This window comes from Mycothermus thermophilus (genome assembly GCF_041956435.1).
Source record: "Mycothermus thermophilus strain CBS 625.91 unplaced genomic scaffold VTJ04scaffold_3, whole genome shotgun sequence".
NCBI lineage: Eukaryota > Fungi > Ascomycota > Sordariomycetes > Sordariales > Chaetomiaceae > Mycothermus > Mycothermus thermophilus.
In genome coordinates this window covers 167,705-192,099 of record NW_027191429.1, presented here as the reverse complement: position 1 = coordinate 192,099, position 24,395 = coordinate 167,705, and the positions used below count along the sequence as shown (strand labels likewise).

At 52.6% G+C, this 24,395-nt stretch overlaps 8 protein-coding genes across 8 annotated transcripts; 3 read left to right on the top strand and 5 right to left on the bottom strand.

Moving 5' to 3' along the window:
• Positions 1 to 660: 660 nt before the first annotated feature.
• VTJ04DRAFT_4167 (uncharacterized protein) lies at positions 661 to 2,680 on the top strand (the record flags this gene model as incomplete). The annotated part of the gene is made up of 2 exons (XM_069362147.1): positions 661 to 757; positions 831 to 2,680. The coding sequence occupies 2 exons, from the start codon at positions 661 to 663 to the stop codon at positions 2,678 to 2,680; spliced, it is 1,947 nt and encodes a 648-aa protein (XP_069219123.1).
• Positions 2,681 to 2,961: 281 nt separating this feature from the next.
• VTJ04DRAFT_4166 (uncharacterized protein) lies at positions 2,962 to 3,484 on the bottom strand (the record flags this gene model as incomplete). Its single annotated transcript, XM_069362146.1, has 2 exons — positions 2,962 to 3,222; positions 3,269 to 3,484. 2 exons carry the CDS (start codon positions 3,482 to 3,484, stop codon positions 2,962 to 2,964), a joined length of 477 nt encoding a protein of 158 aa, XP_069219122.1.
• Positions 3,485 to 3,515: 31 nt separating this feature from the next.
• Positions 3,516 to 6,307, bottom strand: VTJ04DRAFT_4165 (uncharacterized protein; the record flags this gene model as incomplete). The annotated part of the gene is made up of 2 exons (XM_069362145.1): positions 3,516 to 5,289; positions 5,997 to 6,307. The coding sequence occupies 2 exons, from the start codon at positions 6,305 to 6,307 to the stop codon at positions 3,516 to 3,518; spliced, it is 2,085 nt and encodes a 694-aa protein (XP_069219121.1).
• An 85-nt stretch (positions 6,308 to 6,392) lies between these two features.
• VTJ04DRAFT_4164 (uncharacterized protein) lies at positions 6,393 to 8,397 on the top strand (the record flags this gene model as incomplete). Its single annotated transcript, XM_069362144.1, has 3 exons — positions 6,393 to 6,956; positions 7,798 to 7,945; positions 8,327 to 8,397. The coding sequence occupies 3 exons, from the start codon at positions 6,393 to 6,395 to the stop codon at positions 8,395 to 8,397; spliced, it is 783 nt and encodes a 260-aa protein (XP_069219120.1).
• Positions 8,398 to 10,003: 1,606 nt separating this feature from the next.
• On the bottom strand, positions 10,004 to 11,113 carry VTJ04DRAFT_4163 (uncharacterized protein; the record flags this gene model as incomplete). The annotated part of the gene is made up of 1 exon (XM_069362143.1): positions 10,004 to 11,113. The coding sequence occupies one exon, from the start codon at positions 11,111 to 11,113 to the stop codon at positions 10,004 to 10,006; it is 1,110 nt and encodes a 369-aa protein (XP_069219119.1).
• A 688-nt stretch (positions 11,114 to 11,801) lies between these two features.
• On the bottom strand, positions 11,802 to 14,209 carry VTJ04DRAFT_4162 (uncharacterized protein; the record flags this gene model as incomplete). Its single annotated transcript, XM_069362142.1, has 11 exons — positions 11,802 to 12,016; positions 12,087 to 12,215; positions 12,276 to 12,455; positions 12,512 to 12,648; positions 12,711 to 12,830; positions 12,895 to 13,001; positions 13,090 to 13,263; positions 13,335 to 13,552; positions 13,617 to 13,807; positions 13,889 to 13,944; positions 14,027 to 14,209. 11 exons carry the CDS (start codon positions 14,207 to 14,209, stop codon positions 11,802 to 11,804), a joined length of 1,710 nt encoding a protein of 569 aa, XP_069219118.1.
• A 1,916-nt stretch (positions 14,210 to 16,125) lies between these two features.
• VTJ04DRAFT_4161 (uncharacterized protein) lies at positions 16,126 to 17,411 on the top strand (the record flags this gene model as incomplete). Its single annotated transcript, XM_069362141.1, has 4 exons — positions 16,126 to 16,327; positions 16,392 to 16,733; positions 16,797 to 17,171; positions 17,242 to 17,411. The coding sequence occupies 4 exons, from the start codon at positions 16,126 to 16,128 to the stop codon at positions 17,409 to 17,411; spliced, it is 1,089 nt and encodes a 362-aa protein (XP_069219117.1).
• A 1,562-nt stretch (positions 17,412 to 18,973) lies between these two features.
• Positions 18,974 to 19,534, bottom strand: VTJ04DRAFT_4160 (uncharacterized protein; the record flags this gene model as incomplete). The annotated part of the gene is made up of 1 exon (XM_069362140.1): positions 18,974 to 19,534. The coding sequence occupies one exon, from the start codon at positions 19,532 to 19,534 to the stop codon at positions 18,974 to 18,976; it is 561 nt and encodes a 186-aa protein (XP_069219116.1).
• Positions 19,535 to 24,395: the final 4,861 nt, after the last annotated feature.

The window sequence follows — 24,395 nt, the reverse complement described above, 5'->3', positions numbered from 1 at the left end:
CCTTACTAACAACACCACAGCTTGGATGGACTTGGTAGCGGATAAGCATGGTCCTGTGAAATAAAGTTGTGGGTACGGACGGACTACAACTCCGTCTTCTGCAGCGTAAACGGTCCCGTGAGGTCGCCTCAGCCCCGCTTCTCCCGCGTTCTGGCCGGGGTCCAAGCTCAAGAGCTCTGCTCTGCTCCCACCGCGGCGCTTCGGGCCCACCTCCACGACGTCATCTGATGTTTTGCCTTGGTTGAGTCGCCCTGTTGCTATTGGCTGCCGCCAAACAGACGACCCCGAAGTTGGTGTAGCGCTATCGATTGTGGTGTTGCTGCATGGCTCAAAGGCACAGGAGGCGGCATTCAACTTCAAATACTTGGACAAAGTACCAACCCCTCCAATTCACTACTTTCCTTCGTTCACGTCATTCTTGAGCCTTGAGCCCTGGGCCGTCAATTCTGGCGCTCCTCTGGAATATCTCACAGGAGGCACATCTCTATTGTCGTCGAGACCTCGTGGCCGCATAATTCACGGCGGCGAAGCACGTACAACACTTATTGTCTTGTTGCTTGTCCGCGCTTGACGACGTTATTGCACGCCTCTCCACTCTGCCGCCTGCATCCGCCTGGAAGTCATAGTCAGGAGCACTTTGGAGGAAGGGAATTGATTGACATGTCAAGTCTATGGAGCTTGCTCGGTTGGGACAGGCATGCCAGCCGAGGCCACCACGACGACTCGGGCCATTGGTGGGACGAGTCGAGGAGAGGCCGTAAGTGACCTGGCAACCTGCTGCCTTGCCTGTCTAGAAGCAACTGTCCTTTCTAATCACCAACAACCACCAGTCCTCCCCAGCTACCGAGATGATGATGCCAATATCCCGTCGGCCATCCCGGCGCAAATTGTCACCGAGGTAGCCCTCCGCATCCGCCACTTGGTCGCCGAATGTGTTCCTTGCGAGCTCAAGGAAACCCAGATCACCTCACCACACAGCCGCGTCATCACGGCCAAGGTGATCCAGGCTGCGAGGGAGGCCGGCGGCCATGAGCACGGTGCCTGCGTCGTCTTCTGCCTCCTGGTCAACAAGCGGTGGTGGCAGCATCAGGCCCAAATCGAGCTGTGGGACGCCGACCTGCACAACCTTCGCGCCGTCGCCTGCGAGGTCATCGCCAAGAAGCTCATCGAGTCCGAGGAGGACATCGACTACCTGTTGCACGATGTTCTCCTCAAGCGCTACTCTATCCTCGTCAACGGCAAGCCCACCCACCCATGCAATGTTATCGAAAAGGCCGTCGATCTCCATGCGCTGAGAGTTATTGGCTCGTCGGGCTATCAGAAGTGCATCAACTACCTCTGGAGGGGCTGGCTGGTCCAGGATGAGGACGACCCGTCCACCTTTGTCGACTACAAGGATAAGGCCAACACGTCCTACATCGCTCACCTCGATCCAAACCGCATGCGCGCTCCCATGTACCAGAACGCCGTCCAGATGTTGGTGTCGTTTATCTACCTCGGCCTTTATACCGTCGCCATGAACTCCGTCAACAGCGATGATTCGGGCTTCGATCTTGTCGAGTGTCTGCTGTATCTCTTCACGCTAGGGTTCATCTGCGACGAGCTGATAAAGCTGTGGAAGGCCGGCTACAACATCCTGCACTTTTGGACCGCGTTCAACTCCATCCTTTACAGTATGCTCGTCACCAGCTTCGTTCTGCGTTGCATTTCCCTGGGCCACCCTGTTGGTGATCCCGACGGCCTACGCCACCACTACAACACCCTGAGCTACAGCTTCCTCGCCGTCAGCGCCCCCATGTTCTGGGGCCGTCTGCTGCTGTACCTCGACGCCTACCGCTTTTTCGGCGCCATGCTCGTCGTGCTGAAGGTCATGATGAAGGAGTCCATCATATTTTTCGCTCTCCTCATCGTCATCATCCTGGGTTTCCTACAGGCCTTCGTCGGGCTGGACTATGCCGAAGATCGCACCATGGAAGACATCTTTTTCATCATCCAATCCATGGCTAACGTCGTTCTGGGTTCTCCCGACTTCGACGGCTTCGAGCGCTTCCAACCCCCCTTCGGTTTGATTCTGTACTACTGCTTCACCTTTGTTGTCATGGTCATCCTCCTCAACATCCTCATCGCCCTGTACAACTCGGCCTATACGGATATTTACGAGAACGCAAACGACGAGTACCTAGCCATCTTTGCCCAAAAGACCATGACGTTTGTCCGCGCCCCGGACGAGAATGTCTTCATCCCGCCCTTCAACCTCATCGAGATCTTCATCCTCTTTTTGGGATTCGAGTGGTGGATGGACAAGGCCACTTACGAACGCGTCAACGACGTGGTCATGGGTATCGTCTACTCTCCGCTGCTGCTTGTCTCGGCTTACTTTGAAACGCGCTGGGCCCGCGAGATCCGGTGGAACCGCGCTCGTGGCGAGGAGGATGACGATACAGTCGAGGAGTGGGAACAACTAGCTGGACAGGTGGACTTTGAGGCCGATGGTTGGAAGAAGAAGTGCGATGAAGCCAAGAGCAAGCTCGACGAGGATCCCACCGTTGAAGAGGTGCGGAAACTGCGCGAGGAGGTAGAGCAACTGAAAGAAGTGATAGCAGCGCTACGCAAGACTCTCACTGAGGGTGAAGGGGTGGTTAGCGGAGCAAGGACGAAGGACAACAGCAGCGAAGACTAAACATGTTTGTTTTCAACTCCTTGACACGACAGGACGCTGGGGCAATGTAATCGAGACCCATAGCTGTTAATAGCGGAGACCATGAGGCAAGAGACACCGGGACGCTATCATCCTAGACAATTGATTCAATCAGCATGACCCTTCATTATTAAGTAGTATATAACACCTAGTTAAATGAGACGGTAACGTGTCCAGCGCGCGAGTCCTCTCTATCTCAGGTTCCATTGATAGAAAAGCAACTAATTACCAAGCCCTCATCCATTGCAAAGTACATCCCCCACCTAGAGCACAACTAGCCTCCCAGAGCCTGGAAAGGCTATATACCCCTGTTCCCAGATATATCCTCCCATACAAAACAAGAACAACAAAACGCCCACCCCAGACAATGTCTGACCGGTGCCCCGCGCCATGAACCTGCCATCCCCACTGTTAACAGACACTGATACCCGGAATACGGGAGCAGAAAAGCAAGGAAAGATAAAGAAACCGCAAACAATGACAACATTAGTGTTACATTCCTGGTATCGTCGGTCGGCCGATGCCTTTTGGTTCCCTCAATGTTGTCCCGTAATTCATTCCACGACACACACGAAAACCATTTAGCAGGTCTTGGTAAAAAGCCAAGACAAAAAATGAAGTGGTGGTGGGAACATGTGTACCGCGCCTTGGTTCGCCCCAGTATATTGATTCAAGGCAGCCGGTGGCACGACTGATGGGAGACACACGGCCGCCTGTGACTTGAGCCAGACCATCAGGGTCTAGCCAGGCGAACTTGAGCATGGTTAACCAACCAATCCAAGGCATGAACCGAGGAGATGGAGGGTGCTGGGAAGACTTACACTCCACCGCCCATGAACGCCGCAAGGTCATCCAACTCCAAGAGTTGACGCTCGAACGCGGCACACAGCTCCATAGCTGTCATGTCGACATCGGGTCCGCTCTGTTGCGTAGGGGGATTGGCAGCCACCGAGGTCGAGGAGACAGCGCCCGGAGACTCAGCCTTGGGCGCCAATCCCGAAGGAGGGGGGCTCGCGGCGATGGGGGTCGAGCCGCCAGCGGATCCACCATTAATTGTAGTGATGCCAGTCCGTCTCTGGACCGGAGGCTCGCTGTCACGGCCCTCAGCCTCACCGCCCGCCGAAGTAGGGGCGTGGGACGGGTTGGGACCAGTGTGGTCGTAGTCCATAGCATCGGGGTTGGTATCGGCCTGGCTCATAGCATCGTCCTTGATGGAAGGCGAAGGACGAGGGGCCGGACGACTGCCTTCACGGGATTCGCGGTGCTCGCGAGCGGCGCTGGTTACCTCACGAAGAACCTTGGACATGACAGCGAGGTGGCGGTGCCAGGGGACGACAAGAGGCCAACTTTCGACGCCTTCCTGGCAGAAGCGCAGGCTGTCGCGGACGATGACGGTGGCTGACTCGGTCACGTCGGGGGGAGCCAGCCCCTTGAGGGTCAGATAGGCAACCGTGGAGCCAGCGGTGAAAGCCGAGAACAGCATGAAGATAGGGAAACAGAGGATGCTGTCTTTATCAGCACCGCTCTCTAGGGCCAAGAGGGACTGGATGATGCTGTGTGAGGCAGCGAAAATGCGGTCGACAATCTGGCCATGTGAGTGTGACATGTGGCGCCAAGCGTCAAGAGTAAACTCTTCGTCGGTGACAACCTGCAGGATGCGGCGGCGGTTGACGAAGATGGTGGCGCAGTTGAGGAGGCAGTGAATCATGGCGTAAGTGTAGCCGCTACCCATGGTGATGTGAAGATTGATCTGGTTCGCCTTGTCAGCGAAATGGGCGGGCAGTGACTGGCGGATGAGGTCGATCTCTTGTTCGAGGGCCAAGCACTGCTGCTCCGAAAAGGTTTCGAGCGTGGTTGTCGTCATCATCTCTACCACGTTGCGCCAGGCCTTGGTGGCCAAAACGATGTGACCGAACTCGCCAACATCGCCAAGCGGGGTATTTTCGGGGACGTTTGGTGGGGGGAGGCCGCTCAGGGTTCGGACAGTGACGGGGCTTCCAAAGTGGTAGTTCATGTCCAGGCAAGGAAGCGAGACGTCCTTGATGTCGTGAGATGACAAAGCGGGATGGCGGCCGGGGCTGCTGGTGAGGAAGCAGTCCAAGATGTAGATCAGCCACAGGGTGCGGCGGAGAGATTCATCCTGCAGGAACTGATCTGGGTCGGGGCTCTGGTGGTGAGAGTGAACGACCCGATACATTTGGGCCATGCGGGCGGCCTGGCCGAGGTAGATGTAGGCACGCACGGCGTTGCGGGAGCCCCACTCATGGATGACCAGCAGGCACAGGGCCTGGATGTCTGCAATGCTGGGCTGGTCCATGGCCTGCATGATGTGGTTGATTGTCTTGGACGCAAAGTAGTCGGCAGCATAAGTGGGTGCATTGTGGCCGGGAGTGATGCCCGAGCCTGCGCCATAGCGACGGATCAAGGCCGGGGAGCTCCGTGTCGCCGTTGTCAAGAGGGCATTGAGCATGGTCGGATCCATGGTGCCGTTCTTGAGCTGCTGGAGAAAGGACGGCTTATGGAAGGCGACGCATGCCGGTAGTCCCTTGGAAATGATGCGCTCGCACTCGAGTGTCAAATCGGGGGCAACTCTGTTGGGCCATGGTTGTTAGTCTATTCTGTTGAATCATCGTTGTCGACGTCGACATGGCTATTGTCTGGTCTTGATGCCACAAGCTCCGGGAGAGAACAGGCTGCATGGAAATGCTGGAATGCAGGCGAATAATGCTCAAGATGGCCGGCCGCCTCGCTCTCTCTCTCTCTGCCTCTCCTCTCTCCGTTGCGCATGCAGCCTTGTGATTTCCGTTCATCCCGTCCATCGCGTGGCGGCATGGTGCGACAAGAACGCAAGCCAAGACCAATCGGAGACGCGACGGGGAGGCTTGCACGGAGCAGGGGGGAGGGGCAAATTGCGCGCGCCGAGGATAGGGAAATGGGAAATGAAAGGCCGGGGGCGGAGGAAAATTGGGGTAACTCAAGCACGGCGACTCGGCCAGCGGGGACCCACCGGGTGCGGCTGTGAGGGAAACGGAGCGCCCGGGCAGTGCACAGGAGGTAGTCAGAGAAGGGCGAGGCCGAACAGCACAGGCTGCAAGACGGCGCGATGCTGTGTGCGAGAGGGATGAAACGGAGAGTAAAGAAAAAGAGGCTCGAAAGGAGAGAAGATGCCGTGAGCAGACAACTGCCAGGGCCGTCGGGGTCGGGCACGGCGGAAGCCGGAGGGTGTGCCGGGGGTGCCGGCGACGCTGACGAAGACAAAGGAATGCAAGAAAATATGAAATATGCAAATTGGACTCACTTTTCCGTGCTTGACAGAATGTGACGCGACAAACTGCTCGGGGCGGGAGCGGCCTGGCGGTCGGCCGAGGCGCTCGACGCGGTGCGTTCGCTGGGAAGCGACTCGCGGGCGCGTGGCTGAACGCGCGCCGGCGACACGCCGTGGCCGCCATGGCTCATCGACTCAGACGGCAGATAGCACTCGTGGAAGCCCTTGGAGCAGTTCTTGCAGGGTGCGCGGCCGTTCTCGTAGACGCATTTTGTCTTGCCCTTCCGGCAGCGCACGCAGGCGCCGCCGGCGCGGAGGGCCGTCGATCTCGCGACCGACGACATGTCGCGCCAATGAGGGTCTCCTTGATGGTGATAAACTCCGGTGATGTCGGAACGTCAAGTCGAGGTGATAAACTGAGGAAAACAGATGCCGGGATGGCCCAAGGCAAGATGCCGAGAGAGGCCGGTGATGTCGGAAGAAGAAAGGGAGAAAAAAAAGACGCGACCCGAAGCGACTCCGGGAGTCGAGAAACAACGGGCCGGGGTGTGTTTCGGAGGTTTGGGGAATGATGAGGAAGTTAGAAATGGTGGTGTTTTCTACAGAGAGAAGATGCAAAAGATGGAGGATGAGAGACCGGCGGTCACGGAAGAAGAGGGGGGAGAAGAAGGGGGGATGGGCCGGTTCGGCGGGAGACACGGGGGCGGAATGGGTAAAAAAAAGAATCGGGCGGACCTGGACCCTCCAGGAAGCGACGGGAGAAGAAGGGAGACACGGGCGGGCCTGGGCGGCGGCGGCAGCAGTGGCAGAAATGGGGGGAAGGGAAAAGTGGAGGGGGAGGACCAGACTTCGGCGGATCGGCTGATGGTGCCGCCCGGGGGGGAGAGAAAGTGGGTCCGGGTTCGACCTGAGAGTGAGGGCGAGGGCAGCGACCCTCCCGAGCCCTCCTTCCCGCCCTGCCGCCCTTGGCCGCCCTGCCTGGCCCGGAATCTGGTCTTAGGGGAAGGCACAGCACGGCGACAAGGCAGACACCTCATCGGGCTGGACCTGCCTTCCATTTCAAGTTCAACTTTTTGTGAAAGAAATAGAAAGAGCAGCCTTGTGGTCTCCCGGTGTCGGCGCCGAGGCATGGACCGTGATGGGTGTGTAGCCGGATGGCGGAAAGGACGATGGGCAGACCGACGAGTTGGCCCGGCGTCACCCCATTTCTTTTTGCTGCTCCGTACGCCTGCCGACTCTTTCCTCTGTGCGTTTTGGAAAACAAAGTCAAGTCCGGCAGCACGAGAGGAGGTAGTACTTGGATAAATACGGAGCAACCCATGCTTGATCGCTTCTTCGTTTCTAGGTATATGTACGGAGTATGAAAGACAAGCGCCCTCCTATGGAGCTTTCTCACCAGCTGAGCCTGCTGGTGTTGGGCTGGTGATCCCCCTGGGTTTGAGGTGGTGTGGGGACTCGGCGACGTCTCCCTCCGTCCCCGTCCCCCGTCCCCGTGGGTTCCCGTCATCCCCCCTGACGCAATGTCGCCGTCACCGAAACACGGCCATCTCCTCAGAGCTGGACCGGTACCATCCCAGACAGTGATCGGCTGCAGAATGGATGCACGACAAAATAAAACGAGACGACGACGCGCATCTTGACGCCTCTTGATGATGAACGCATCGCTCAGTCTTGGCTTCCAAACAACCATGTCGTCGTTGCTTGCGCGGATGCACAAACACACCAGGTTTCAACATTCGACGCCCAAACAACCGGAATTCCCCGTTTGAGGCCGTTTCTCAGAGCCGGTCGCTTGTTCTCCCGGCTGATCGGCTGGCCCCCCATTGCGCCCCAGCCAGAGCGGGCGGTGCGCGCGGCAAACGGCAGAGATAAAAATCATGTCCACGGGCCGTGCCTCATCGGTACTCAGCGCTTTCGTCAGCCGCCGACTGTTTTCACCGTCCGGGCGCCCGTTGGGCGCTGGGCTGGTTTGGCTATTCGCTGTTTGTCAGCCGACGGTTGATGAGTACTCACCCCAAAGCTGAGAAGCTGAGACCGATCTCCCCGCCCAAACATCGCGTGCGCCCACACTGTCTCGCCCCCTTAGGACTTCCGGGCAAACAAACGGCTGTGGGTCCATTGCCCATGCCCGGGCCCGTCTTCGAGCCATGGCCCCACGTTGGTAGGGCAGGACGGGGACATCTGGTCCGGACCGGTCGCAACTAATCGCGCGTTCTTTGTCCGATATGGAAAAGGACCCGGGCAGCTCCGGTTGGCAACCTGGGCAGAGCGGATCCCGTTTGCGTCCGAAATCCGGCAATGTATCGGCCACCCACCACGGAAAAGCCGGAGTTCTCGCCACTTGCGTGACAATATGCGAGTAGGCAAGGAGACTTGGAAAGACTTGCGGCACAGCGACGCTCCCGAGGTGACGGAGGACCGGCGCACGGCTTAGTCTGGACGAGGACTCTGCTGAAACTGTCTGGCAGAAATGTGGGGCCGGTACCGGGCTAAGCTCCGTCCAAGAGGTTCCGTCATGGAGCTTCTCACCCCCCGTCTCCTCCAGTGGATGCCTAAAGAAACTGTCGAAGTGTCCGAATGACAAAGGTGTCCGCGCAATGGAAGCGGCATCGAGCATTTTATTGCGGTGACCATCTCATTACAGGAAAACAAAACAAAACTGGTGCCGTTTGCCTAGGTTTCCTAGTCTGGACCCTGGTGAGAACCATCGGGAGGATTCCCTGTCTCTACTCGTAGGCCAGTACAATTGCCGCCTGTTCCGTTCCGGGAAGAGGTTTCGGTCGTCCCCCGTCCGGAGTTCCGCATGCACCTGTCCATCCACTCCCCACGCCGCGCAAACATATCCTCGGCTGAAGACCACTTGATGAACGATACGATGGTCAACAGCCGTCAAGATAAGCAGATTTGTTGCGAAGAAACAAAAAAGTGCCATGTTGACTCGGCTAGGCTGTTAAAGACACGACGCATACCTTAAGATGAAGGAGGAAGATCGAAAAAAATCCTCAGGAGGCTTGTGTTGTCTCGGGGTGGCGTTCGTTCGTCGCGCACTCATCGCCGCCGCCACCAGAATATCGCAGCCCAGCTTCCACTGTCGGCTGTCGGTATGCGGCCGCGGGCGGCATCGGGCCATCTCTATGACTTCTACGTCTATACCCCGTACATACTTCGTTGCGGTCAGCGTGGATATGGGCTGCAAACGGTCCCAGATAGCATCAACGGCATCTAACTCGTAAACCTGCACAAAGAACGCACCCGGTACGATGGAAGGGCACACAAGGTACCTGGGTAGGTAGCCCGTGTACGTGGTACTGTACAGAGTCCTTGGAATCTTGTCTACCAGTACTCTGGGATGTTATATGGTACCCCATACACTTCCCTTCGCTGGACAGGCAAGGAGTGGCAGCAACACAGCCGCTCGTTGATCCCCGGCTTGCCGCTGTCCTATGCCGATGGCACGGCGCATATGGCGTACATGCGACTTCTCGGAACCCAGGATCCTATCACCCGCCGCCAGGGGTTTGTTGATGCCGATTGGCAATCCAGCTGGGCGGCGCAGCACGGAAGCATGGCCAGCCTTCCAGCCAGATGGCATGCTCTCACAGTGAGACTGACACACCCACTACCTGGCTCTCTTCAGCTGGCGTGCGTGTGTCTTGAATTGCCGCAGAGAGATCAACATCACTGGACTTGTGGTGCTGCTCGATTGTGTCAACTCTATTAACTCGGGTACCGTAGCTTGGAACGTTTCCGTGCTGATGAGTTGGCGAACCGATAATTTGTTGGAGGATTGGTATTTCCGGGCAGCAGGGAGGAAATAAGAAGCCCGGATTTTCTAAGACAATCCATGAGAGTACCTCTAGCTGGTGACACTAGGGTGTAAGAAAGCGATAGAAGGTAAGGTACCTAATTTTACACTTGTTGTTCTTTTCAAGGCGCACCTGCGCGCAGCGCTGTGTCCGATCTATCCCAGTGAAGGTTCCGTTTCTAAAACGTTAAAGGGATCTCCCAAAAGTAACTGATGCCCATCTCCCAAAACACCATCAAGCTGTCTTGACTGTCACAGTACCGTCGGCCATGCCAAAATAAGCCGCGACGGGCTTCTGCGCCCCGCTGGCAACCTGCAACCCATTCTTCCCGTAGAACAAGCCAATCTCGGCCACTCCTGGGATCTTGATCAGTCGGTCTGCCAACTCGTCCACGGTCCAGACACCGTCCGCCCGAGGAGCGCCCTCCTCCACGTCACTGGGGAGCAGGAGGGGCGGGAACGGGGCGTCGATGATCCACATGCCATTGTCTGTGACACATGCACCGGCCTTTCCCGGGAGGCCGGGGCGAATTCGGGGATCCAAAGACCCAAGGCGCTTCAGCTCGCCCAGGACGCGCGGCGCCGCCATGGGCAGCACCTCAATGGGGATCCCCTTCTTCCAGGCGGTCCCCAGGCGAGAAGAAAGCTTGCGGAAGTCGGCGACGCAGACAAACTGCTTGGCGCTTGCAGCCACGATCTTCTCCTGCCACAGGCAGGCACCGCCGCCCTTGATCAGGTTCAGATCTTCGTCCACCTCGTCAGCCCCGTCAAACGACACATCCAGCAGCTGGTTGGCGGGCAGCTTGCTGATGTACTGCAGGTGCAGACCGGCCTTCTCGATCAGCTCCTCGGACTGGGCGCCGGTCGGGTAAAAGGTCATGGTGGAGGTGATGGCAGGCCCGAGGGCGGCGATGGCCTCGACCACGTAGACGACGGTGCTCCCAGAGCCGATGCCTATCCTGGTGTACTCGGGCTTCAGATAGTCCTTGACGGCCTGGTAGGCGGCCTGGCGCTTGGACTGTTCGACCAATAGGGCCTGCTCCTCGCGGGTGGCCATGGTGCGCGAATTCGGTGGCGTTGGTGTCGACCCGGCTTTGGGGATGGCGGGAAAGGGACGACGGTGCGAGAAAGCAAGGCGAGTGCGAGGCGTAATGATTGAGGAGAACGTCGTCGGTATGAGGACAGCGCAGGTGGAGAGCGATGCGGAAGCAACGGCCGGAGGGGCGGAATAAAAAGGCGAGCCGACGGCGGATCCTGACAAGGCGGCGCGGCGGGGCCCGTAGGGTGTAATAAGTCCGGGGAGGAAGATGGCTTTCAGTGACGTCGCTGCGCGGCGCTTACACATCTGATGAATGCAGCACGGTCCTGTCTCGGAGGGCCTTAGTAAATATCTTGGAGCGGGAGCCGAAGACGCCCCGGGCTGTGAGGTTGCAAGGTTGCATGTGTGTCATCGGAGGGAATATAGGTCGGTGGTTTGTGGGACACGACATCAGGTCAGGTGTTGTTTGGGACAGGCCTGGGTCTTCTGAGGTTGCTCTTTTTTTCCCTGGCATGGAGGGGAAAAAGGAAGCTCCGCTAGGCAAAAGGTAAAAGCCGGGCCACATGGACTGCTCAACCGAACGGAACCCACTTTGGCGGGGGCGGGACGGGACGGGAGTTTCGGGCAAGTCTGCTGTGGGTTAGGGTAGGTAGAACTTGGGAAAGGTACAGTAAAGGTTGGCCCTCAAGAGGACTCTCGTCAACGAATGGGTCATCGACCTCAGGTAGGCAGTCCCCGGCAGGTAGCTTCACACTTTAATATTTCTTGTCTTGTTTGTCAACCTGGCTATCATTTTTTGGAGTAATATTCCAAGGTGATATTCCAAGTGCTGGCTATTTTGGTCAAAGGAGCTAATGATCAAGCAAACATCTAATTACCAGATTGCGGTGCTTTTCTCTGGTCAGGCAACCCTCAAATAGGTACCCTCCCTTTTCATGGGAACCCTCCGCCCCAGGATGATAAGATTCTGGCACAAGCGCTACGCCGGCCGCATTTAGTGCTGGAAACGGAAATCCAGCCGCTTGTTACCCTCGTCCGTTGTCGTCTCCAGGTAGCGTATCCTCTCCTCGGGCGTCATGGCGTTCCACTTGCGGTCTCTGTACCGATTCCGGAGCACATAGTATGCCTTGACCAAGGCGTAGATGACGATGTTCATGCAAACAAGCGCGAGCAGTTGCCGATTTCCGCGCTTGTACCGCGGCGCATCGTCTAGTGATGGTTAGCCGTTGCCTCATGGCTCAACATGTCCTGGCCCCAGTCCCATCCCTCAACCACTTACCAGCACGGTAGATGTTGGCGCCGATAGTGGCGCTGGCCTGAACAAACATGTTGTAGCACGCCGCAGACACGGTGCGGGACCGGACGGAATAGGAGTTTCGTGAGTTCCATGCCACTTGAATCGGATGGGCTGTCTCGATGTCAGTCCATGCCCGCCCGAGAACGCTTCATGACAGAGAATGCCTCTTACCGTTGGGGTACGATAGCAGCACCGTTGTCACGGCGTACATGACCCATCTATTGACCGAGGCCGTGTCGACGCTGTTCAAGTAGATCAAGAAAGGCAGCACCCACACTTGGCCAATTCCGGCCACGAGCGTCAGCTCCTTGACGATCTCGGCGATATAGGACAGCCCAAGCATCGTGATGACTGCGCATACGTCAGAATTGCTTTCACTCGTGAATGATGCTGTGACCTCGACATACTGTGCCCAACGGTATATGGGATGGTGAGCAGGTTCGTCTGGAAAGTGGTGAAGCCCAATCCTCTGAGAGTCAGAGTGAGGTACTGGGCAATGGGGATCATCGGGAGCTGGAAGGTAAGGCCAAGGATGTACAGCGGCCTAGAGGAAACAGGTCAGCCATCTCCATCCAACGCTGGCCCCGGTCACTGAGGACCACTCACCAAAGGTCGTAGTCCTTAAGACTCTTCCAGAGCAGCCTGAGTGTGATGCGTTCCCGGTTGTGCATGTCGCTCTTAGTCGGGTCCTCACGGATGACCCGGTTGACCATGATCTTTTCTTCGCTGTGGACAAAGGTCTCAGCACCTCGCGCCCCATACCGAGCATGATCAATGGAACGTTACATACCGCTCCGTAAACCATCCATTGGCCCCGCGGAACCAGCTTGCTGTTTGGCATGGGCCTGCAGGCATCAACAGGAAAGAAAAGAGCCCGATAACGAGGGTCATAAGGCCCTATCCGAATGTCAGCATACACATGAACAAAGGGCACCGGAGGCGGCTCGACTCGGGGTGGGCAGGAAAGATTGCCATGACAACTGACCTCGAGCAGGAACAGCCACCTCCATCCTGGCAGGCCATGCACTCCACGCATGTGAAGAATGCCATAGGCGAGGAGGGCGGAGAGGATGTCGGCGATGCTCATGGCCGTCCAGAAGTAGCCCAGCCGAACGGTAAGCTCATGGTGCTTGTAGAAGTAGGAGAGGTACAGGATCACCTGTCGTCGTCATCTCTGTCAATCTCTGAGGGCGGTAGCGACGGCGGACAGTTTGAAGAGATGGGGCTTACGTCAGGAATAAAGCCGCCCTGGAGGATACCAAGCAGGCTGCGGCAGATGAAGAAGGAAGCCCTCCCGGAAAGCCAGAATTGGGAGGCAGCAACAATGCTCCAAAGGGTGATCTGAGCGGGAATCCATCGGTCCGGCCCCATCCACTTGGAGACCAGCTGCGATGGAAGTTCGGCACAGAGGAACGACACCCTGAAAATAGTCATACCGATGTTATAGTCTGGTGCCGTCTTGGTCAGCGAAGCCACCTTCAGTCAGGCGCGGTCAACCCTTAGTCCTCTCACCATTCGTGTTCAGACCCAAATCCGGGAGGAAATTGTCCGCCACGGCCTGGCCAATGTTTGCGCGGTCAAGCTCCAAGGCCATGAACATGATACAAGTCCAGACCATGATGCGGAAATCGATCTTGCGCACGAGCTTGAACTCCTCTCGCCAAGTCCATCTCACAAGGGGATCGAAACGGTGATAGTTTTCCCTGCGGAGTTCTCCCGCGTCAGTTACCATGTACGGGCTCGGACAGCGTGGGATTCCGGGCCGGGGCTCTCGGGTATCTTACCATTTCTTGGGAGGATGGTATTGCTTCGCGGTTTCTGGGTCGTCAAAGACACTAACCTATACAAGTGGCCTCAGTTCGCGATCTATTCTCGATGCCTGCTGCGGGTGAGGCTCTTGCAAACATGATCTTCCAACATACCTGAGTAGCAATAGCATCCGGATCGTACGGCTTGCTCTTTTGCCAGAAAAACTTCTTCACGGGAATGGGCTCTCCAAGTGGGGGAATTGAGCTCCCAGATGTCGAGGAGTCATCTCCGTCCGTCTTAGAATCCCGATCCCGTTCCGGCCTGATGGGAGGGGCCTTTGTCAAGACGGTTGACATTGTGTTCTGCAGGTTCTGGCAACGAGATTCTAGTACGCAGTCAACAAGGCAACCTAAACAGGCCAATGACACAAACGATCACGGCTCAGCAGGGAGATGTCGACGGTTAGATGAATTGCCAGCTGTAGTGGAGTCGAGACACGAAATTAGGAGCATGTCGCTGTTTATATGCCTGTGGATGCCAGCAACCCTGAGGTCTTTGGCAGATATGCCCGCCTGGTGATGATGGTTGGGGTTGGCATTGCGTACACCTCCGGTACGATCACGTCTTGGGAGAAACAGAGCATATTGCGCCGTGCCACGGACACATCCGTGGGGCCTTGCTGCATGCACGAGGCAATGTCGGATAGTAGGACCAGAAGTTGAGGGCAACCAGCTCCCCGGCTCCGGCGCCCGGCTGCGCAACCCGGATTGGGGGTTCAGGCACGCGGGTTGTTGATGCTGGGACTCGTTTCCTGAGCCACGGGATTAATAATGAGATGTCACCGTCCCGGTGATCTATGTCAACCGTGCCAAGTCTCAGGTTCACTTGGGGAAGTACTCTTCTTGGACTCTTGAGCCTCCACCGTCATCCCATCCCCCGTCGTCTCCAGAGCCATGCGGCAACACCAAAACACGGTCATCAGGACGATATCTGTGATAAAGGGTCAATCAATGGAAACCGCAGGGGCCGAAGTCCGTTGGATGTTGGTGGCTGCGGTCGAGGGGAAGAAGGCCAACCTCGGCTCATCAGCCCTGAATCATAGCCATACGCACGGCGTAGTTTCAGAGGGTAGGTAAGTAAGAACCTGCTCAGTCTGTAGATTGCAGTGCTGAGTGCACCGGAAAAGCAACGACCGACGATGGTCCAGGCCACAACATGCGGAGGTAGGGTGTGGTTGAAACGCCTGCAGTTAATGCCAAGGACGGGGGGTATCAGGGGGGGATGCCATGACGTGATGAGGCGTGCTCGACCGAGACGCTGACGCGACGTTTGGCAGTCAAGGAGCCGCGTTCAGCTATGGTTTACTGCAACTGCTACACTGATGGCGGCATCGCTATTCTATCCAACCGCTAGGCGTACATTCTCTAAATACCTCCGTCCCCTACACAGAACTTGCATTATCTCCGTTATCACCGTCTCGACCACAGCAGCATCACCTCCATCGAAGAAAGCGAAAGCGAGTGCCATGTGAGGGTACCAACAACGCGGTCCCCTCCACAACCGCCGGTATCTGGTGGCATCCCGGTCCCCAGCGTGGGGTTTGAGGCTTGCGCCATCTGATGACATCCAATGTGGAACTAAGGTAGGTACCATACATACCTTACCTACCTACCTATGTCAAATGCTCATCTTCCATCCCGCACTGGATAGCGTATGTGCTGTGTAACTGGCATCGTTTCACGCGCCGAGTCCCCCCCGCTTCCCTCGGGCTTGGACGCCGGCACTCCGGGACCATCTTCTCCTCCTGCTCCCGTCATGGGCCGGTCTCCACACCGGCATTATCTCCGGGCCTCTACCCACCGATCCACCTCTAACATAATTGCGGCATACACCATCTTCAACTCGCCATCATAGATGCTGGCTGCTATTCGACAATGCATGCCGTCTCGTGAGTTCACGATGCGACTCCGCAATGGCGAGCGCGGGGTGGTAGGGCGTTACACAATGGGGGATGAGATTGCGATCACGGTCGGCACTACGCTGGCATATCCAATGCAGTGAGACAGGGGAGAGCGTGGAGGAGGTATACAAGTGTCACATCTTCACCAAGGGGCGAGTATAAAAGGAGTATCCGGCGCGCCCTCAATCGAGCATCAACACCAACCAGCTCGCCGCAACTTCACCACTCGAGGATCTACCACTTAGGCCCAAACACCGCGTTCCATACCCCGGCTCCTTGTTCCCAAGTTTTCATTCCACAGACACCAACACCATGGCTCCCTCGGCGGTTGACGAAATCCCTATTGTCACCAAGAACAAGTACCCCGAGCCTCTCAAGTTGTCGGGTGTTCTTGACCAATTCGAACATTTCGACGTCACTCCTGTCATTGGGAGGGAATACCCCAATGTCAAGCTCACCGACTGGCTCAACGCCCCTAACTCGGACGAGCTCCTCAGGGATCTTGCTATCACCAGTAAGCGCCAATTTCTCTGACTTAGCAGGTAACTCCAGTTCTCGATGTTGACATATTTCCTTAGTTTCGCAGCGCGGCGTCGTCTTCTTCCGGGCTCAGGATGACCTGACCAACGAGCTGCAGAAGAAGCTGATTCTTCGGCTTGGTGAGCTTACCGGCCGGCCGCCGACGTCGGGGCTGCACATCCATCCCATTCTCAACTCGGAACGCGAGCTGGGTGGCGACGATCCGGAGATCAGCACCATCAGCTCCGTCCAGAACAAGAAGTTCTACTCCAAGGTGGCCTCCGAGTACCTCAGCCCCAAGAAGCAGAGCAGCGCACAATGGCACAGCGATATTGCCTTTGAACCCATCCCGGCCGACTATACGTCGCTGCGGCTTGTTCAGTTGCCTACCACTGGAGGAGGTGTGTTGTGCCCTGTGAAGCAACAAGACACTAAACCCGTGACAGATGTTGACATTGGCGTAGACACCCTTTGGGCCTCCGGCTACGAAATCTACGACCGCATCAGCGAGCCCTATCAAAAGTTCCTCGAGACCCTGACGGCCACGTTTGAGCAGCCAGGTTTCCAGAAAGTGGCCGAGGCAGCTGGGTTCAAGCTGTACGACAAGCCTCGCGGCGCAGCAGAGAACGTCGGCACCGAGCTCAAGGCTGTCCATCCCGTCGTTCGCACCAACCCTGTCACCGGCTGGAAGAGCATCTTCCCTGTCGGCGGCCACGTCAAGCACATCAACGGCCTGACGGAGGGAGAGAGCACCAAGCTCCTTACCTGGTTCCTGGATCTCGTTTACAAGAACCATGATCTGCAGGTCCGCTTCAAGTGGAAGAACCCCAACGACATTGGTGGGTCCCCCAAACCTTTGACGCAGTGAGTTGACTGGAATGTGTCATGTCGTTGCTAACATGAACGCAGCCATCTGGGACAACCGATCCGTGTTCCACACTGCCACCTTTGACTACTTGGACGGTAACTACGGGGAGCGGTTTGGGAATCGCGCGGTTGGGTTGGGAGAGAAGCCATATCTAGACCCGAACAGCACCTCGAGGAGGGCTGCATTGGCGAAGGCCCAGGCCCAGGCCTAAGAAGGAATGTTTGTTTGTGATTGTCAAGTCAAGGGTGAACATGCGTCGACGGGTTTCTGAACCACACCTCGCATCGTTCTGTTGCCACTAGTTTTATCAGTTGCTAGCATTGTTATTTTGTTTCTCAACGACCTAGGTGGTCTGAAGCAGACTTGTATGGGTGAATGACAGATCACTTTGGGAGGTAGTGTACCATGATCGACAGGACATCCCCATCTTGACCCCGTCAAGGATTTGGCCCATCTAATAGCGCTACTGCAAATTCAGCCCAACGATGCCGAGACCTATTGCCAGGAGATGTGGTACCAGAAGAGCACTAAATATGGCTTGATACAGGGTGTGAATGAATGTAGCTTGCCTTGGGGGTCAAAGGCGGCAGAATCCTCTCTTCAGCTAGGGTTTTGATAGGTAGTCGTCATCTCTGTTATATGGAAGTAAGAGAAACGGTCTAGCTACAAACTACAAAGTAGTCAAACATAGCTTAATTACATTCAAAGGTTCTATGCTAGTCCCTTCTAAAGTATGTTATAGGGCCTTACTAGCAAAAGCAACCCTCCTTTCCCCCCGCTCCCCCTCCCTTTTGAAGGTAGGGACCTACATAGTAAGTAAAAGGATATAAGAGCATACTACTTATCATAGGCTTAAGCCTGTATCTTCCCTACATGTTAGCATTGTATAATCTTAGTGCTACAGGAGGCTTACTAGGTCAAAGGTATAGGGTTTACCAGAGTAAGTTTGCACACAGAAATACAATGTAAGTGAATACCTGACTTGGAGAGCTTTATTTATGGTGAGCTAAACTACTAAAACTTAGGGGAAAATCCTTCTATTCTATACTTTTTCGAAACCTCTAACAAACTGATTAATATGGACAACGATCTAGAAGAACGTATTTTACTTGCTATACGCACCTGGGCTGACTTAAACGTCCTATTAATCCGAAAGGCTATAAACATTTTCAGGGTCCCCTATTTTACCCTTTATACGTGGATCTACGGCTGTAACCCCCGAAACGCTACTTATCAGGATTAATAATGCTTTATAATAGCCGAAGAGAGTTATCGCCGACGCTACCTTTTAATTCTATACCTAGGGATAGCTAATAATTATTAAGATAATTTAAAACCTTGCTATAGAGGTACTGTATACTAAGAAGGATTTCGCCCCGCTCGGCTAGTACTAGTATTAGTATTTCCTCTACTGTTATAGTGATCTCTAAATACTTTATATACGGGTCATAGATTAGAAGCGGAAAGATGTTATTAACTACGATACGTTTAAGTATTGGTTTGAGCTGTTTATAATGACCTGCCTCTTCTATAACGTTGCTGATAATAATATCTATTTATTATTATTTCTCCTACTCCGCCATGCCCTTGGTCAGGGCTCGTCGGTCCTTCTTCGGCTAGTATACAGGAAAACCGTGCCCGTAGGCCGGGTGAAAAACCTGTAACCCTCCTTTAGAACCACAGATATAGGAATCCAAAAAACTACAAAAGAAAAGGAAAAGAGTGGCTAGGCCAGTGCCGGCCTGGGGGCCCTCTGTGGCCCCCTGGCCAGTGCTAGCCCGGATCCTCCCCTGAGCCTAGGTCTAGCCTTACGGCTAGCCTATACTCTGGGAGCCTCCCCGACTGTAAAAGCCAGTTCACCACCCCCTTTGCAAGCCTCTGGGCTCTGGCGCCCCTGCCACGCAGTACGTAGTAGAGGTCCAGGCGGGTCCGAATCGCCCGAGGGTCCCAGGGTCTAGGCCTTGGGGGGTACTGGCACCAAACCACCAAGTGCTCCACGGTTTCCTCGCCCTGCCCACAGGCGCAGTGGGGGGTGTTGACCCCCGGGACTTTAGCCCTGAAAAGGTAGCCCCTAAGGCCTACTGCCCCTGCCCTCGCCTGGGTGAGTAGGGAGCTTTGAGCCTTGGTTAGGCCCTGGTGGCGAGCCAGGGCCCTATCAGTGAATAGGAAGTCGGGGGGGGTCCCAGTCGGCCGGCCTCCCAGGCCGCCTGCCCTGTGCCTAAATCCTTTGTTTCCACCGCTCCTCCCAGGCTTCCCGTAGCGCCTCCTCCGTCGGCCTGCCCCTAATCCACCGGGCCACCTCCAAGGCCCTTTTCTCGACCTCTGTAGGCTCATGTGGTCCCTGGGCCCTGTGGGCGCCCCTCCTACCTCTGGGCTTCCTGAACCTCCTGTAGAGCCTGGCGCAGGCGTTGATTATAATCTCTGCAGGCTTCTTACCCCCAGGTAGGTCTGGCTGCTGGATTCGCTTCTCAAAGTCCGCGAGTCGCTTGTTAAGGTAGAGGTCTAGAGGGGGGGGGGGAAGGGATATATTTACTCCTGAGAAAAGCGAATCAAATTATTTTAGTAAGAAGATATAGCAGTAGACCCTTCAATTAGCGTTTAATTCCCCGTATAGCTGAGGAAATACTGAGGTTAAGTCGGTTTTATTAACTGCGGTCTTAGGAGGGTACTTACCGAGAATCTATAGGAGTATGGGCATTACAGAATGTTAAAAGGCGCTTAAAACGTAGGAATTTATTTGTGCTATTGTAAAATGACCGTGAAGATATAACGCCCTAGGCTTCTCTGGACAAAAGAGGTCTCTTCGAAGGAAAATAGAAGTATATAGCCTAGCTAGCTTCTAGTCCTTAAAAGCCTACGCTCCGAAGGGCCAATGAAAGTTGGCCATAGCTTAGCACAAACGCCCAAAGATAATAACAGGAGCCTATAAGGCTATCCTAGTCTATGCACTAGAAATAACACCCTAGATCCTACTCCTAAGCTTATACTAAGTAAACGGGTAGTATACTGTGAGATTAGGATTAGGAAAACCAGGCTTTAAAGGCGGACTATGCACAGATCAGAGACGTATTACTATAATAGATGTAGTATATGAAAAGGCTGGACTGGTGAATTATAAAGACCTTGGACGAGGCGGTATTGGAGGATTAGGAGGCAGGCTGGAAGGAAAGGTATAAGCAGCGGGGGGAATAAACCTGACCAGTGGGCTAAAGGACCCTATAAAGTAGTCGTTTCTCAATGAGTTAAAGAGTACGGGTGCCTTTTAAAGGCCTAAAGTTTGTTTATCAGCGAGGCGCACTTAAGCGTAATAGGGCTTAGTGCTTTCCTCTTCAAAGGTCATGTCTCCAGAATCTTTACCTTTTAATACTTAGAAAGCGACGGCCCTAAAGTAGTCGAATAACTAGTAGTATGGTACAATAGTCGTTAAACCCTAGAATATGAGTGGGAGAGATCTTTGCAATTATATATCGACCTTTACCTAGCTAGGTGCTACGAGGTACAAGTCAAAAGGTGAAGAGGATAGCGAAGGGGGTAGGAATGTGGTTTATATCTAGGTAATTACCTGGGTTTAAGCTAGCAATCGGTCTGCACCCGGCGGAGTTAGGAAAATCAGAGTCACCCGGGAAAAAACAATTTAACCGAGCATGAAAAGGGAAAAATTCAAAGTAGTAGGGTACTAAAGTGGTAGTACGGGTTTTGATCCATGCTGTAAGGGTACGATTTCCCTATCGGATAGCGAAGGAAATAGACTGGCACGTCCTGGGCGAGACAGAGGAGAGCAAGGTTATATATTATTTACAGTGGAAAGCTTCCGGAAAATATACGAAATAATCTAAGAGTACGTCTTGTTTTGAACATCAAATACGTATAATACCAAGAAGGAGATATAGCTAACGAGAACAAGGCAAAGGGTAGATTTAGGTATAGGTTAATTCTCTATATTATCGTTGCGTAAGGAAGAAGGTAAAGTGGATAGATTTGTAGGAGAGGTAAATAGTTGTATATATATCCCTTACTATACTAAATGATAATAGGGTTAAGTCCTTTTACCTCTTTAGGTCAATATTATTTTATCCAAATCCGGGGGAGGGAAAGGCCTTAGTATACTGCACTAGCACTTTTAAGTAGTAGTAATGAAGATAGTCTCCTAGAAATTAGTAAAGAACAGTATCCTCTTGAATCACTTTCTATAGCTATAATAAATGCAAGTAAGACTAGGATTATTACTATACTAACAAGCAACGGGGAGAAGAAGCTTGCTTTACTAATAGAAACACGTTTACCTATGTAGTGCTCTCATGTTGAACTAAATTTCTTATCCAAGCCGATCTGACATTTTGTAAATTAGCTGAGACGATTAAACCTTATATCTAATAACTAAAAGAAATCTGTCTTTAAAGTGTATATGTTTAGTAGTCCTACTAAAGGAGAATGTAAAAACCGAAGTAATTATAAAGTGATAAATAATTCTGAAATCTTTATCTTGGTTATAAGCAAATAAACGTGCTATATATAAAATGATAGTCCTAGCTATAAATAATAAAAATAATAGTTATAAACCCAATCGATTACGTCTGGGTGATTATGAAGGAAGCCTATTAGAATAGGTCCCTAACCTTTATAAACTGCTTAAGAATAACGAGAATATCTAAAAGGTAGAAACAGTACTGCGGAGTGTTTAGGATAGTATTCCGTAGGCCGAAATTAACAACCTGATCGATTCTATGCCGCGCCGGCTGCGGGCGGTGATTCGGGCTAAGGGGTAGTATACTAAATATTGAAGCCCGGAATCAGGGTTTTCCAAAACAATGTTTTTTCTGTTTTTTTAGGCTTGTTTGTAGGAAAAATGGCTGCTTGAAGTTGTTAGGTTGAATCGCGGGGTGGGGTGCCAAGCGAGGTTATCAAAGTAATTTTTGACGAGAGGTTTGGTTCTTTGGTATCCCAGACTATGCTAAGTCGTCGTACGGAAAAGTGTATGACTATACGTTTCTATTTCATAGGAAAGACCAAAATATCTATTTGTAAGTAGTGATTATATTCGACACCGTAATAATAAGCCTATTTGCTTCCCTATTACCAAACTATAGCTATATTAAAACTACGCTATACATATAGATATAGGGGAATTAAGTCGATTTTTTAACTAAGGAGTATATTTCATTTTGGATTTATGCGATAATCTTTACATAATCCTAAGTTTTGACCCGTATTTGAGTTTATCTAGATACATTCTGATTAATAGGTAAATAGAAATAATAAAAGCAATAGTTAACTTAATAGCCAATACTTGTTTTTAAGATACTATTAGCATAGCTCAAGAATGTAATTCCCAATACTAGGACATTCTTAAATTATTCAATATAGTAGCATCCATACGTTATAACTGCATTTGCCTAGTATTCCTATAGCTATTCCGTAGTTTCCTAAACTAGGTTAGCCTTTCTACATAGTTTGGATAAATTGATGTTTCCTTTCTCGATCATAGATTGCTATCCCGCCAAGGGCTGATCAAAGGTTTTTAACCTGTATTGTATATACCTTAGACAAACCTGTTTGGGTTCTTTTGCTTTTTGCAATGTTAATCGCAAACTTAGCTTTAGGAAGTAGATTAAACTATGCTAGTATATTTTCCTTAGCAAAATAATATAACTAACTTAGGGTCTAGTTTCTATTCTTAGTTTAGACCTCCGCTCAATGGTCCGAATCTATTAACAACCCCGTATAGATGTTCAAGAGTTCACAGAGGTTTTCCTATCTGAACTAGAGGTTACGAGGGCTCCATAGGCTAGGCCTAAGCACGGCCGTACATGGAAGTAAGTTAGGTTAGGAAATACCGATATACTTGGGGATGACCTAGCTTATCCTACTAACTGGGTTCGGCCTTACAGACGAATAAATCATTACCCTAACTACAATGATTGTTAGCTAAACGTACTCGAATAGACTATTATGCAGGAGACGAAATTAATTTAGCTATAAAGCAACCAGGTGAAGGACTTTTGTGTCTACCCGTATACCTACCGACGGGGGCATGCTTAAACCTACGCTCCGGCTAGCTCTATGGCAAAAAAAGTTGAATCCCAAACAAATTACCTTATACAGGATCTGTAAAATAATGGGCTTGTAAGCTCGTAATTGCTCCTAACTTATACGGCCGGCCGTCGCGGCTGTCGCAAATAATTGTATCCTAGTATACATAATGACGGCTGGCTTCCGCAACTGTATCCGCGACTTTAATCCCGCATTAATCTAATTTATTATCCAAACCTCTAAACTTCTGTGATCATTATGGTATACTTCCTGCTCGGATATACGCAGTGGTTGGCTGTGGCCAGAATGGCTACAGCACTACGAGGAACGCGATACACCGACCACGCAGGAAACCGGCCAATTAAACTCTAGGTTTCCTTCCGGCTACAGGGGATATATCCCAGAACACTCAATTCCATATTACTGAGGCTGGTAAGCGCGTGAAGCTAATAATAGGATTCTATGCCCAGGAGAGAGGTTTAGGCGCAACACGCTTTAGGAGAGGCCATTTGGGGGCTACAACCCAATTACTATACAACTATACTCCCGAACATGGCTACTGTAGTAGGGATCGTAGTAACTGTATAGTTTGATAATTCTAAGTGAAAATTAAATCTATATCGTGTATATAACTATCTAGCGTCCCATATTTTATGCAGACTTTCTAGTAGAATAGTTTAGCGAACTTGAGGCCTTTAAGTGGAGTTAAGCCTATCAAATATTAGTACATTTTGAAGGTCAGTCGTGTTCTATAAGAACACTATTTCTCCGTAAACAGTTGATTACGCTCAATGATATGAGGAGACTCTATGATACAATATATACTAATGTTCATCTATAAATCCTTTATGATAGATAAGGGCTAAAAGTCTACACATCTTCTACATTTTAGGCTTCGCTATCTAATAGATATTGTACTTTGTCTAGTATTCTTTAATATTGTAAAAAGATGCTTTTGTAGTAGTACTTCCTAGACGGAAGTTTAAAGGCTCTCGTAACTCTAAATGCGCTACTTCCCTACTCTGGTGGTAGATTACAAGTAGCTTCCTTCTTCTTAAAGGGGTAACTATCGGGATGGAGAGTGCGTTTTAGTTAGTAAATGCCCAGCCCTTGTTAAAGGTCCATATAATCGTCTCTCCTTCCCGCCTATTTTATACTGCTATAG